At 28.4% G+C, this 12,519-nt stretch overlaps 2 protein-coding genes across 3 annotated transcripts; both read left to right on the top strand.

Moving 5' to 3' along the window:
- Window positions 1–1,799: 1,799 nt before the first annotated feature.
- On the top strand, window positions 1,800–6,632 carry LOC124945158 (oligouridylate-binding protein 1B-like). 2 transcript variants are annotated; one of them, XM_047485545.1, is made up of 13 exons: window positions 1,800–2,078; window positions 2,688–2,749; window positions 3,077–3,179; window positions 3,306–3,382; window positions 3,468–3,529; window positions 3,643–3,730; window positions 3,934–4,009; window positions 4,094–4,124; window positions 4,477–4,593; window positions 4,951–5,036; window positions 5,120–5,296; window positions 5,917–6,282; window positions 6,389–6,632. In XM_047485545.1, the coding sequence occupies exons 1-12, from the start codon at window positions 1,959–1,961 to the stop codon at window positions 6,280–6,282; spliced, it is 1,365 nt and encodes a 454-aa protein (XP_047341501.1). In that variant the 5' UTR covers window positions 1,800–1,958; the 3' UTR covers window positions 6,389–6,632. The 2 variants fall into 2 exon arrangements, with proteins under 2 accessions (XP_047341501.1, XP_047341500.1); XM_047485544.1 differs by having other exon boundaries at window positions 5,917–6,632.
- Window positions 6,633–9,359: 2,727 nt separating this feature from the next.
- Window positions 9,360–10,479, top strand: LOC124946217 (protein NEGATIVE GRAVITROPIC RESPONSE OF ROOTS-like). The gene is made up of 5 exons (XM_047486786.1): window positions 9,360–9,365; window positions 9,448–9,514; window positions 9,596–10,128; window positions 10,216–10,369; window positions 10,460–10,479. The coding sequence occupies exons 1-5, from the start codon at window positions 9,360–9,362 to the stop codon at window positions 10,477–10,479; spliced, it is 780 nt and encodes a 259-aa protein (XP_047342742.1).
- Window positions 10,480–12,519: the final 2,040 nt, after the last annotated feature.

The following is a 12,519-nucleotide window of genomic DNA, read 5'->3' as shown; positions in this document are numbered from 1 at the left end:
ACCGTTCAACAATATAATATTTGTATAAAAATGTATTTTTTTTTATTATTACTCGTAGTCATCTATCCTTAATAATAATTCAATATTTATAAACATTGTTTGTTATTTTTTTATTAAACTTAAATAATATAGCCACAATATAAAATTATTAACTTAAATTTTCTATAAAATAAAAAATATTATATAATTAACATTTTTGAAGTATATAAATATTTTTGTCTTATTCAAACTAACAAATTAGGTAAATAAGTGTTTCATATTTCAAACCATTATATATATTTTATATTTTTTAATCTTCTTACAAACCATTTTATATATATATATATATATATATATATATATATATATATATATATATATATATATATATATATATATATATACTTTATTTATATATATACTTTATTTATCTATTTTAGATTACAATATAATAGTATAATACCATATAAAATCTTAATTAAGATAAATTGTATATGTTAAATTCTAGTTTCATTAAAATTTTAAACAAACTTAAAAATAATTGTTTATGAATTACACCCTTAACTATTTAAATACCCACCATTTTAAAAGTTATTTTGAAAAGTAAAAGTGTATAAGATAATTGGTTCTTCTTAAGTTTGAATTAACTATATAGTTATTTTATTTAAAAATATAATTATATTTGATTATTTTTTTTAATTTACTTAAAAATTATTATTTTTAAAAATATTTTATCGGGGTGTTTATTTAAATAAAATAATAGTCTAAATTATATTTTAATTTTGTATATATTAACAAATTTAATAATATTTGTTCGTTCAAATGCTATCCCACTCTAACTCTATATTTTTCAAACATGACTATTAATATTGATTTATTTTACTGTTTAAATTATAATATATATAATAATTTTCGGATTGCTTTAGTTATGACTTTGACATTTTTCCCTAACGAGGAGAAGATTATAAGATAAAAAATATTACATAAATAACAATTTTGAAATATAAATACTTTCGTCTTATCTAAATCGTCTCATTCAACTTAACAAATTGAAATGAATTTTATTCCATATTTCATTTTCAGAATTACATATTCATGAACTTCTTTACCAACTACTTTATTTTTATTTATTTATATTTTTTTTTATTTTAAATTTTATAAACATAATTATAGCGCAAAGGGTAACAATAATAAAATATTTGTATAAAATATATTTTTTCATTATTACTCAATTATCTTTTCCTTAACAATAATTCAATCATTATAAACATTGTTTTTCATTTTTTACTAAACTTAAATAAGATAGCCACAATGTAAAATGATTAAAACTTAAATTTTGTTTACATAAATAATATTTTTGAAGTATATAAATACATTCGTCTTATTCAAACTAACAAATTAAGTAAATAATTATTTCATATTTCATTTTGAATAATTATATATTTTTGAATCTTGTACAAACCATTATGTAAATATATATTTTTATATTTATCTCATTTTAAATTTTATAAACACAAGAGTTATCTTGTGATGTGGTGGTGCAATAATAAAATTTTAATTAAGAAAAATTCACCAATAAATTTTAGATTAATAATTTATCTTGTATAACTAATTGTCTTTTACAATTTTTATTAAATAATTAAATTGAGAAAAATTGTAAAATTTTCATACTATTGGAAATATTTTGAACCAACAATAATAAATAATAAAGTTATGAATATATTTATTTTATTTAATTTAGATAAGTAGTTCTTATTATTATTAATTTTTGTTTTATTCAGACAAAGCTTTTTCAAACCCTCTTTATTCGTGATCGTCATTTATTTCTTGTTCAAGAGAGTCTCTTTCTCTCTCTATCCTTGTTCTATAGAGGTCATCCGAAACCCTACCTTTTCCAAAATTCCAAAGAAAGATCTTTCTTCACCTCTTTCAAAATCGATCACTACTTGCTCCACAAATCGTGGGAAATCGACGAAAGAATGGAGCATCAGAGGCTGAAGCAGCAGCAGCAGCAACAGCAGCAACAAGCCCTGATGCAACAAGCTGCTCTCCTTCAACAACAATCCATGTATCATCCAGGTCTCTTGGCTCCTCCACAGGTTCGACCCTTTTTCATTTTATTCATTCATCCCTTTTCGATTCTATTATTAGTTAACCTATTAAGGAAATTTCTTACAAATAGATAGATAGATATATACATGTTAGGGCTTTCAATCTCTTCGTTATCTGGGATTCTTCAGGATTGTTAACCTATCCATGTTTGTTATCCATTGGTGATATGCTTTTCTGAATTATCTTTTGAAATTGTTGTGAGACCATCCTTTGTTTTTGTTTGTTTGTTTCTCTTGTGATTACATGGGATTTCATGGCCTTAAATTAAAGGAATTGCATAAATAATGCAACGTTTGAGTCTCAGCTTAGTGATGTTCAGTTATTGGTCTTCATAATTTGATGGTTTATAAAGTCACAGGGTATAATGAAATGGTGTTAGGTAAGTACCATCATCTAGGGGAGTTTTGTCTGGGCTTCCTTGTCATAGAACATTTGTGATTATTTGCAGTTAATTTTAGAGGTCTTTCATTTTGTTGTCTTTCTAGTTTTAAGATAGGTGGTGGTAGGGTTACTACACCTGCAGGCAGATGGCATATAGGAGTTTTTCAAGTTTATTTTGTTTATTTTTTTTTGTTTTTTACTTTTTCATTTTGCAGATTGAGCCAATCCCAAGTGGAAATCTGCCTCCGGGTTTTGATCCAAGTACATGCCGCAGTGTGTGAGTGTTGTCCTGGATTTTTTTTTCTTTCTATTTTTCTTGTTTATGGTCTTAGTATTATATAAATGTTGATACAGTGGTATTTGCATTTGCGTTCATTATGAAGTGTTTTGGTTGTGCTAAATCATTTTGTGCCTTGTACATTATTCTCGACTTTCTAATTTCCATGTTCACTTAACAAGCTAAAGAAGAGAAATGCATAAAATTGATTTAGTATATCTGATTTGCTATTTTTGATGAATGAGAAAGACTCTTACTCTTTTATTGGTTTTTCTTTTTTTCTTCTTTTTTAAATCATCAGTTTTTTTTATTTTCGAGAAATTGCAGGTATGTGGGAAATATTCATACGCAGGTGACTGAGCCTCTTCTTCAAGAAGTTTTTTCAAGCACTGGACCTGTTGAGGCTTGCAAACTTATTAGAAAGGAAAAGGTATTGTCTACTATATAATTAATTTATTTATGTGCGTGCGTGCTATCAGATGCGTGCGTGCAATCAGACTCCTCTAGATTGCTTGAGTTTAATATTTATTTATTTATGTATATCATTTCAATGCAGTCCTCTTATGGATTCATTCATTACTTCGATCGTAGATCAGCTGCACTTGCCATAGTGTCTCTTAATGGAAGGCACTTGTAAGAACTTCTACTATTCTAGAATGTGAATTTGCTTCATTTTTCTCTTGCTTCCATTTTTTTCATACTCTTGCAACAATCTCAGGTTTGGGCAGCCTATCAAAGTTAATTGGGCTTATGCAAGTGGTCACAAGGAAGATACTTCAAGTGGGTTCAGTTCTATTAAGTTGTTACGTTCCTTTTGTTTTATTGCAAATGCATCATCTCACACTTCTCTTGTTCTTTAATCCATTACTTCTCGTATTACTTTTTGATTGTAGACCACTACAATATCTTTGTGGGTGACCTTAGTCCTGAAGTGACGGATGCAATGTTGTTTGCTTGCTTCTCTGTGTACCCTAGTTGTTCGTAAGTGTCACTGTGATTGGTTTTTAATATATACAATGAAATGATTCAGATGGGCTTGTTTGGAAACACTTTCTGTTCGAATCAAGATAAGATAAATGCCAATAATTTTTTAAATCAAGATGAGATATCTCTAAGAAAAGTGTTTCCAAATAGGGCTAATGTTACTTGTAGGCTGATCTGACCTTTCTTTTGCTTTTGTTCAGTGATGCTAGAGTTATGTGGGACCAGAAAACAGGCCGATCAAGAGGGTTTGGATTTGTTTCATTCAGGAATCATCAGGTAGAAGTTGTATCTAGTTTCTACAACTACTTGGTGCTTTATGATACAGAACTCTCTAATCAACATTTTTTTATTATCTTTCAGGATGCCCAAAGTTCAATAAATGATTTAACTGGTATGCTGAACTTACCTCTATCTAATTTGGGTTATTATTTTTTTTGGTGGCTCATTGGATTAGTTTTCTCTTATACCTTTTAACCCTTGTATTACGATAATAACCTAAATTACCATAAAGTGTTTGTTATAACAACTATTTTGTTATTAACTTTAAAAAAAGTTAACACAAATCTGTTAGTATCCTTTCATTGCTATTTTTTCTTATTTTCTTTAAGTAGTTAGTTGTTTATAAGATGTGTATAGTTGATAGATGGCATCAAGATAGCCCTGCCTTATTTTGTTTTTATATTCAGTTTGATCACAATTTTCCCTTGGCGTTTGTCTGAAGTCATAATAATTATGTTTGGCAGGAAAGTGGCTTGGCAGTAGACAGATACGTTGTAACTGGGCCACTAAAGGTGCTGGAACTAGCGATGACAAACAGAGCTCTGATTCCAAAAGCGTTGTCGAACTAACTCATGGCTCAGGTCGTTTAGAGTTACTTTAAAAGATATCAGCATGTTTATTACCTTTCTCATGTTTCCATGGGAAGCTTTGCTCAGTTAGAGCTTGTTTGATTATTCAGAAAAAACTTCTTGTTTGATGAAAACGTGGATTATTTAGTTACTAAAATATCTTTTGTATTTAAAACTATAAAAATGATAAAAGAAAGAGTACTTTTGTATCTTGGTTGATGATTTGAATGATGATGAGATAAGGGATCCTTATAATCCTTTCATCAAATACATTGGTGTTCTGTTATTTCACCTTCATGTATCTTGTGGACTGAAGGAAAATTTTGAAAAATATTTTATTTGCTGACATTCGTGAGCTTCCATTTGTAGAGGATGGACGAGAAAACGCAAATAATGAGGGACCTGAGAATAATCCTATGTACACTACTGTATATGTGGGTGGTATTGGTCCAGAGGTAAGTTTTTATTTTATTTCTTCTATCCACTCTTTATGACAAATTTGAAACACTATTAACATACAGTTTTGTTGATCTTAAAGGTCTCTCAAACAGACTTACACCGTCACTTCCACAATCTGGGTGCTGGAGTGATAGAGGAAGTAAGAACCCAACGTGACAAGGGCTTTGGCTTTGTGAGATACAGTAGCCACACTGAGGCAGCTTTGGCAATTCAGTTGGGAAACAGCCAGTCAATTCTTAGCGGCAAACAAATCAAGGTAACTTACACCTTTGTTCGTCTTATAAGGATGTGTTTTGATATAACTGAAAAAATTGCAAGTGTTTAATACTGAATTTTAAGTGCCAAATGAGTTTTATGTCTGATCAAAATAAATGCTGAATAAACCAAATGAAAATATCTAAATTGTAAGTACTTGTTATTTATATTGATTTGATAAAATGCAGAACAAATATCAGGAGAGTACTTAAAAGACTAATTCACCCTTAAAACGTTGTTTATTTAATTTTCAGGGGTTAAAGTTGTCTTTCATTGCTTACCTAATTAAGCTGGATTTTTTAGGTTAATTTGAGTTGAACCTAAATGATTAAGGCTTTGTTTGATCTGGGATTATTTGAATAACAAAGTGGTTTTAATTCAATAATCAAAATATCAAACTACCCTTGTTTTTTTTTCTTACAAAATTTTAATTCTTAATACAAAAAGACATTTTAGTAATTAACCAGAACAATCCCAGAAAAGCCACTTATTTATCAAACAAGATTTTGATATCATGAGTTTCAAATAACCTAAATATAAGTCGACATGACATGGTTTCAGATATAGGTTTATTCTCATATTCTGTATTTGATTTGTTCTTGTGTTGTGCTGCATATGAAGTGCTCGTGGGGTAACAAACCAACCCCACCAGGGACAAGTTCAAACCCACTTCCTCCACCAGCAGCTTCATCCATGCTGCCTGGTTTCTCTGCCAATGACATTTTGGCCTATGAACGTCAACTCGCGATGAGCAAAATGGGTATGGGTATGGGGATGGGGATGGGAATGGGAATGGGCGCTGCCTCTTCCCTTATGCACCATCATCAATATCCCCAATCGGGACAGCAGCAACCACAACAACATCCTCTTAAACAACAAGCAGCTGCCATGGGAATGAATAGTGCTGCTGCTGCTGGTGCAAGCCAAGCCATTTATGATGGAGGCTTTCAGAATGTCGCCTCTGCCCAGCAGTTATTGTACTATTAGGTAGTATTATTAACTTCTCTTCTTTTTTCTCAGTCGATATTATTATTGGGATTCTTATATTCCCCTTTGCTTTCTTCCTTTCTTTTTTCTTTTTCTCTATTCTTAGGTTCTACAACTTTTGCTCTGACGAGTTTGTTTGTCATATTTTGTTTTATCTTTTTGTGTAAGAACATGTGGTTAGATGATCTCCTCCCTGTTTGGGTTGGATTTGTCTTCGTTTAAACCTTTTTTTTTATTTGGTTGTATTGGAACTTGTCATTATGTATTGTGAGTTTTGACTTTTATTGCGTATTTGTGAACGCAATGACAATGGTATAATATTTTATGTAAGGTTATAAATATTTGGTTCTTGGGTAGTTTTTTTTTTTGTCTTTGTAAATAGTGTGGTTTTTATTCTTAGTAATTTTACTCTTGTTGAGACTAAGACTTGTTTGCTTAGTTTTAGGTCTTGTTATATAGAGATTTCTTGCAATTTTTGAAGTGGTTTAAATTGATCAATTTTTAATTTTGTGATGATGTCTAGTTAAATTTAATGTTTTTGGTAATTTATTTATTTTATTTTTTTTTCAAATTTACTCAAATATTTTCACCACAACCTAATGATATTCACTTCACAACCATAATCTCAAATCTTTGTTACATTTCATTGGAAATCTTCTAACCATTGAAGCAAGAGCTATATATATTAATTAATTTACCCAATATTATGTATTACACAACTCCAATTATATCATAATTTATTATACAAGTCACTGGTCACATATGAAAACCAAATCTCATGTAAATTAAATCTAATGGAATCATATTACACTCATTTTTGCATATAAAATTTGTAATGTCTTGTCTAAGATCTTTCTAAATGAGTTAAACAAAATAAGTCCACTCTAGTTTTTATGCTTCTAAAATATTTTAGCATAAATAAAAAATATCTGATATAACTTGATTTTTTCTACCTAAAATATTTCAAATTCGATTTACATTAAAGTGTCTTAAGTTGAAATAAAGAGTCATGACTAGATCATTAGTTGATCATCTTAACATACAAAATTGTTTTAAAATATAAATGTTTGGTTCCCAAATCCAAACAAGGCCTTAAGTGATATTTGAACAAAATTAAAGTTTTTTAATCCTCACTTGTAATTTTTTTTATTTCTTTTAAGGAAGCAAGTGGTTGTGCAATAGTAAAAGATATGACTGTATAAAAGAATTGTAAGATCCGATGAAAGATGAGATAATTAAGTCAAACAATCTTCCATAATTTATGTTAGGATTTATCTTAATTTAAGTTGTAAAAAAAAAACATTCCCAAATTGGTAAGTTCTCATATCTCCTTTTGCCAAGTCCCATAAATAATTTCTTTCTCTATTATGAATTTCAGAGTTATTGATCAAGTTGTTATGGGTAATAGAGTAAATAGTAGTTTATGTTAATTACAAGATATATAAACTTCATCGAATGAAGTATATTTCACATGCTCATTGTCTCAAATCTCCAACAAGAAATCATTTAATGAATATCTCCTTCAATGATTCAATTTCAACTTAAAAAAAAATTAAACTGTTCATGAGAAGAAAACTTTTAAAGAATTTGTACATTTTTGGAATTTTTCATTCGACTCTTTAGAGAAATACCATTTTAGTTAGTCTTTTATCAAGAAGGGAGGATTTTTTCATTTTTTTTTTCAAAGATGGGGTTTTGGTAGAACACTTATTATGGTGAAGAAATTAACATCAAAATAAAACAAAGCATCAAAAACATTAAAGTTGAGATTCTCAAAAAATCTCACTTGATATGGATTTGAATTTTGAGACTTTAAATATGCTATAATAATTGATGTTGTGGTAAATTTCAATTACACACTTTAAATGTTTTGTAACAAACAGAGTAAAAAATCAATTGTTAATATAGCCAATTACACACTCCATCCTTTTTTCTCAGAAAAAAATAAGTCTGTTTTCTTCAGTTTTTAATTAGTAAATTAAGGGATACAAAATAGTCTAATAGTATGGAACATTCAAATGTAACCCAATAGGTTACGAATAAAAACATTTTACAGGATGGAAGAAAAAACAAATTGAGCAACAAAATTAAGTTTAGATTATTCATAAACAATACACTAATTCCTAGAAAGATCTAGATAATAAATTGGATAAATCTAGTTTAAATTGAATATAAAACCGGTAAAATCGATCAAATTTACTCATTGCTCATCTATTAAGTTTTGATTTGTATGTCTTTGATAAAGTTTTAAAATATATCCCTAATCAAATATCACTTCATGTACTCTTTTATTCATCTTCATGTACTCTTTTATTCATCACATTACACAATTTATTCACCAAAATATTAAAGCATCATTTTTTTTTATCATTATATATTAATAACTTTGAATATTTTACCCTAAAAAATATACATTTTCTCAAAATCACTGTCTTTGAACATTTTTTAAATAAATCTACCAAAAGAAGTTTTAAAATTCTTTTTCAAAACTTAATAATGAATCACATTTTGACTTAGATTAATGAGGTTTTTATTTTATTTAAGATAAATATATTTTCTTAAAAAGATTAACTTTGTATTAGAAATAGCGTTCAAACGTTGCAAAAAAAAAACCGTAAAACAGAAAATAAAAAACAGCAGTGGAAGAGTTTTAAATTCCAATAAGATCGAAAATTTCTTATCTCATATAAAACTCATTTCTTCGTATTGAAACAAACATGTTTAACATTAATCATTTGAATTGATTTACCCATAACTTCTTCATTCAAAAACTTTTTTTATTACTTTCTTTTTCATATATTGTCTACAATAGAAGAATTGGTTTCAAATTGTTGTTAGTTAATACATTTGACCTGTATATAGAATAAATATTAATAATGTAGTTACAACTATATACTATGATTAATGATTATAATATCCCTCATCCTAATAATGAATTCTTATTTGTTATTAAATTATTTTTTACAAAAGCAAGGTCTTCCAACAGTCATGGACTTGAATCTTTATAATAGAATGGACATGAAGAGATTGTGAGAGAAGAAGAATTGATTTAATCTTGAGTAAAAATTCTATTAATAATGAAGGTAAATAAATTATTCTTGATCATATATACTTTTGCATATATTGTTAATAGTAACTAATCATATACATATGTTGTGTTTACAGTTCTTCAGTTGGATGCATAAGAAGCTCATTAATGGTGGACAAGCTCAAACAAAGTCAATTCAACAAGGTAAGTTTCTTCTCTTATTCTCAATTTGATTTCATTAAAGTTTGAATCTTTTTCAAATTTTCTTCATTCTTCCATTATCAGAAAAGCAAGAACAGTACTACTGTCATGAACAAAGGCAGCTTCTTTCAATAGGAACTCTGGGTAATCATGCAATTACAGAAAAACCCAATATCCAGAAACAGAGTCTGATGATGTCCGAGGAAGAAAATGATGAAGACATGTCGGACTTCTCGCCGGAGGAAGTGGGGAAGTTAGAAAAAGAGTTGAAAAAGTTGTTGAGAAAGAAAGAATTATCAGTTTCTGCTTCGACTGAGCTTCCTTTGGATAGATTTCTTAACTGTCCTTCAAGCTTGGAGATGGATCGTAGGATCTCTGACATCTCTTCTTGCAGCAGCAGCAGTGTTCAACAAGATGAAGAAGAAGAAGTGATTATTGATCGCACCATTAGAGTGATTATTGACAGATGCAAAACCATTTGTAAGGAAAGAAAAAAAGGGAAACTTGGAATTGGGAAGAAGTCAATTTCTTTCCTTTTTAACAAGATGTTCTTTTTATGTGGAAATGGCTTCAACTCATCTCCGGCTACTTCCATGATAGATTCAAGAATGGAAAAGGTATTTCATTCAAACTCGTGAACTTTGATCTCTTAAGAAACACTCTTGTCCCGAGTTACTTAACTCGAGTTACTTAACTTGTTGCAGCTTCTGAGGACGATGCTTTCAATGAAATTCAATCATTCTCAAAACAAGAAACAATTGGTGGAGGGAAAATCATTAAGAAGTAGGAAGGAATTGGAATCAGATGAAATTGATGAGAAAAAAAATGGGCATCAATGGGTTAAGACAGATTCAGAATGTAAGTTATACAATTAGTTAGCTAGTTGATATGGTTTGTCTTGAATTGAAAATTTGAATCAAAATGACTTGATTTTTTTTTGTTTTGCAGATATTGTTTTGGAGATTTGAAACATTAGTTCTTCAATTCACAAGGAAACCAGAAGATGGATTGGATAGATTTCTATGTATAAATCTTTTGTGAATGCAATTTATTATTCTCATGAAGAAACAATGAGAATATAGCATGATCTTGTTCAAAAAAAAACTATATAAGAGAATTTGTATTTTTTTGAATGATTCAACACTCGTGGGTTGTTTTGTTTTCGTATAGATTGTGGATCAGTTTTTTAATCAAAATATTCATGCCAATTGTTCACGCCGGTTGTTGGTGAAAGATGATTCAATTTGGTTGGTTAAGGGATATTTGCTCGTTTATAAGTTTATTGAATAATAAAAATATATAAAGCAATAAACTAAATCATGAAAGGTATATATGATGTAAGTGTAACTTCTTCTGAATAAAATTTCAATAGGAGAAAACTGGGGAATGTCACATGAAGAATTCGTTCAAGTTGCTTCTTTTAAGGCGAGTTAAAGGCTAATATTACTCTTGTTGTTTTGGGTTCATTTTACTCTTGTAATTGTGTTTGAATGATTCCTTGTTTGCTTGTGTTTTTTCTTTTAAATCAAGTCTACGGTTTGTCGAACTTGATAGACATAATTCACGTTATTTTTTTCTTTAATGAAATGATGCTGAGTCATTTATTTGTTTTTTTAAATTGATACTTGATGCCCTAGAATTGATTGAAGATCGAATTATTATTATTTTTGTTATAATAATAATACACTACATTAGTCCTTATTTAAAATTGAATCCTTAAATATGTAATTGATTTTTATTTTATTTCAATTTAAGGCATTTTTAATTTATAGAACTTACAATCTATCAAAAGTGTATGTTTCAAACTTGCAACCTAACAAACCAAGTACAATTTTTTAACCAACTAGGTTAATAAGACATTATATTTTAATTTATATAAATATAATGATGTTTAATTTCAAAAGTGTTCGGATTGCCAGGACGAGAACTGTGGTTAATTTGGATATATATATATGTTAGAGTAAATGGATATTTGGGTCGGATTGTGGGTTGACCCTCTCATAAACTTAAAACGATTAAAAATAAAATTAAAAATCTATAGAAATGTTTCAAACTTGTAACATAACAAAACAAGTACAACCATTTTAACCAACTAAACTAATAATACTTTATGTTTTAAATACAACATCAAATTTGATGAACGCGGTACATTTTAACAATATAAGTTCAACTGTTTAACTAATATATATATATATATATATATAATGATGTTTAATTTCAAAAGTGTCAGGATTACCGAGTCGAGAACTGTAGTTAATTTGGATATATATATACGAGAGTAATGAATACTTGGATCGAATTGTGGGTTGACCCGCCCATAAACTTAAATGGTTAAAAATAAAATAAAAAATGCTATATGTATGTTTCGAACTTTTAACACAACAAAACAAATACAACTCTTTAACCAACTAGGCTAATAATACTTTATATTTTAAATTCAATACCAAATTTGATGAACGCAGGACATTTTAACAATATAAGTTCAACTTTTTAACTAACTAATATATATATATAATGATGCTTAATTTCAAAAGTGTCCGGATTGCTGGGTCGAGAGATGTGGTTAATTTGGATATATATAAGAGTAAATGAATATTTGGGTCGGATTGTGAGTTGATTTGCCCATAAATCTAAAACGGTTAAAATTAAAAATAAAAATGTTATATGTATGTTTTGAACCTGTAACCTAACAAAATAAGTACAATTTTTTTAACCAAGTGTGATTGAGATGTGGTTTAAATAGGGGATAATAGACCAGTATCAATTGAAAGTGGTTAAAAGATATGAATCAAATTATTAATTGACCAAAGTGTGAGGTCACGATACTAAAAATTTGATGAACGCGGGACATTTTAACAATAAGTTCAATTTTTTAACTAATATATATATATATATATATATATATATATATATATATATATATATATATAATGATGCTTAATTTTAAAAGTGTCCGGATTGCTGGGTCGAGAGTTGTGGTTAATTTGGATATATATGTGAGAGTAAAT

Source organism: Impatiens glandulifera, chromosome 7 (assembly GCF_907164915.1).
Source record: "Impatiens glandulifera chromosome 7, dImpGla2.1, whole genome shotgun sequence".
Classification (NCBI taxonomy): domain Eukaryota; kingdom Viridiplantae; phylum Streptophyta; class Magnoliopsida; order Ericales; family Balsaminaceae; genus Impatiens; species Impatiens glandulifera.
Note: the sequence above shows the minus strand (reverse complement) of the source record. Positions and strands in the feature narration are given on the sequence as shown.

Coding starts and splice junctions, on each gene's coding strand:
- LOC124945158 (XM_047485545.1), top strand. CDS start 1,959: ATGGAGCATCAGAGGCTGAAGCAGCAGCAGCAGCAACAGCAGCAACAA. Junction 3,180..3,305: donor AACTTATTAGAAAGGAAAAG/GTATTGTCTACT, acceptor ATTTCAATGCAG/TCCTCTTATGGATTCATTCA. Junction 5,037..5,119: donor TGGGTGGTATTGGTCCAGAG/GTAAGTTTTTAT, acceptor TTGATCTTAAAG/GTCTCTCAAACAGACTTACA.
- LOC124946217 (XM_047486786.1), top strand. Junction 9,515..9,595: donor AACAAAGTCAATTCAACAAG/GTAAGTTTCTTC, acceptor TTCCATTATCAG/AAAAGCAAGAACAGTACTAC. Junction 10,129..10,215: donor TAGATTCAAGAATGGAAAAG/GTATTTCATTCA, acceptor AACTTGTTGCAG/CTTCTGAGGACGATGCTTTC.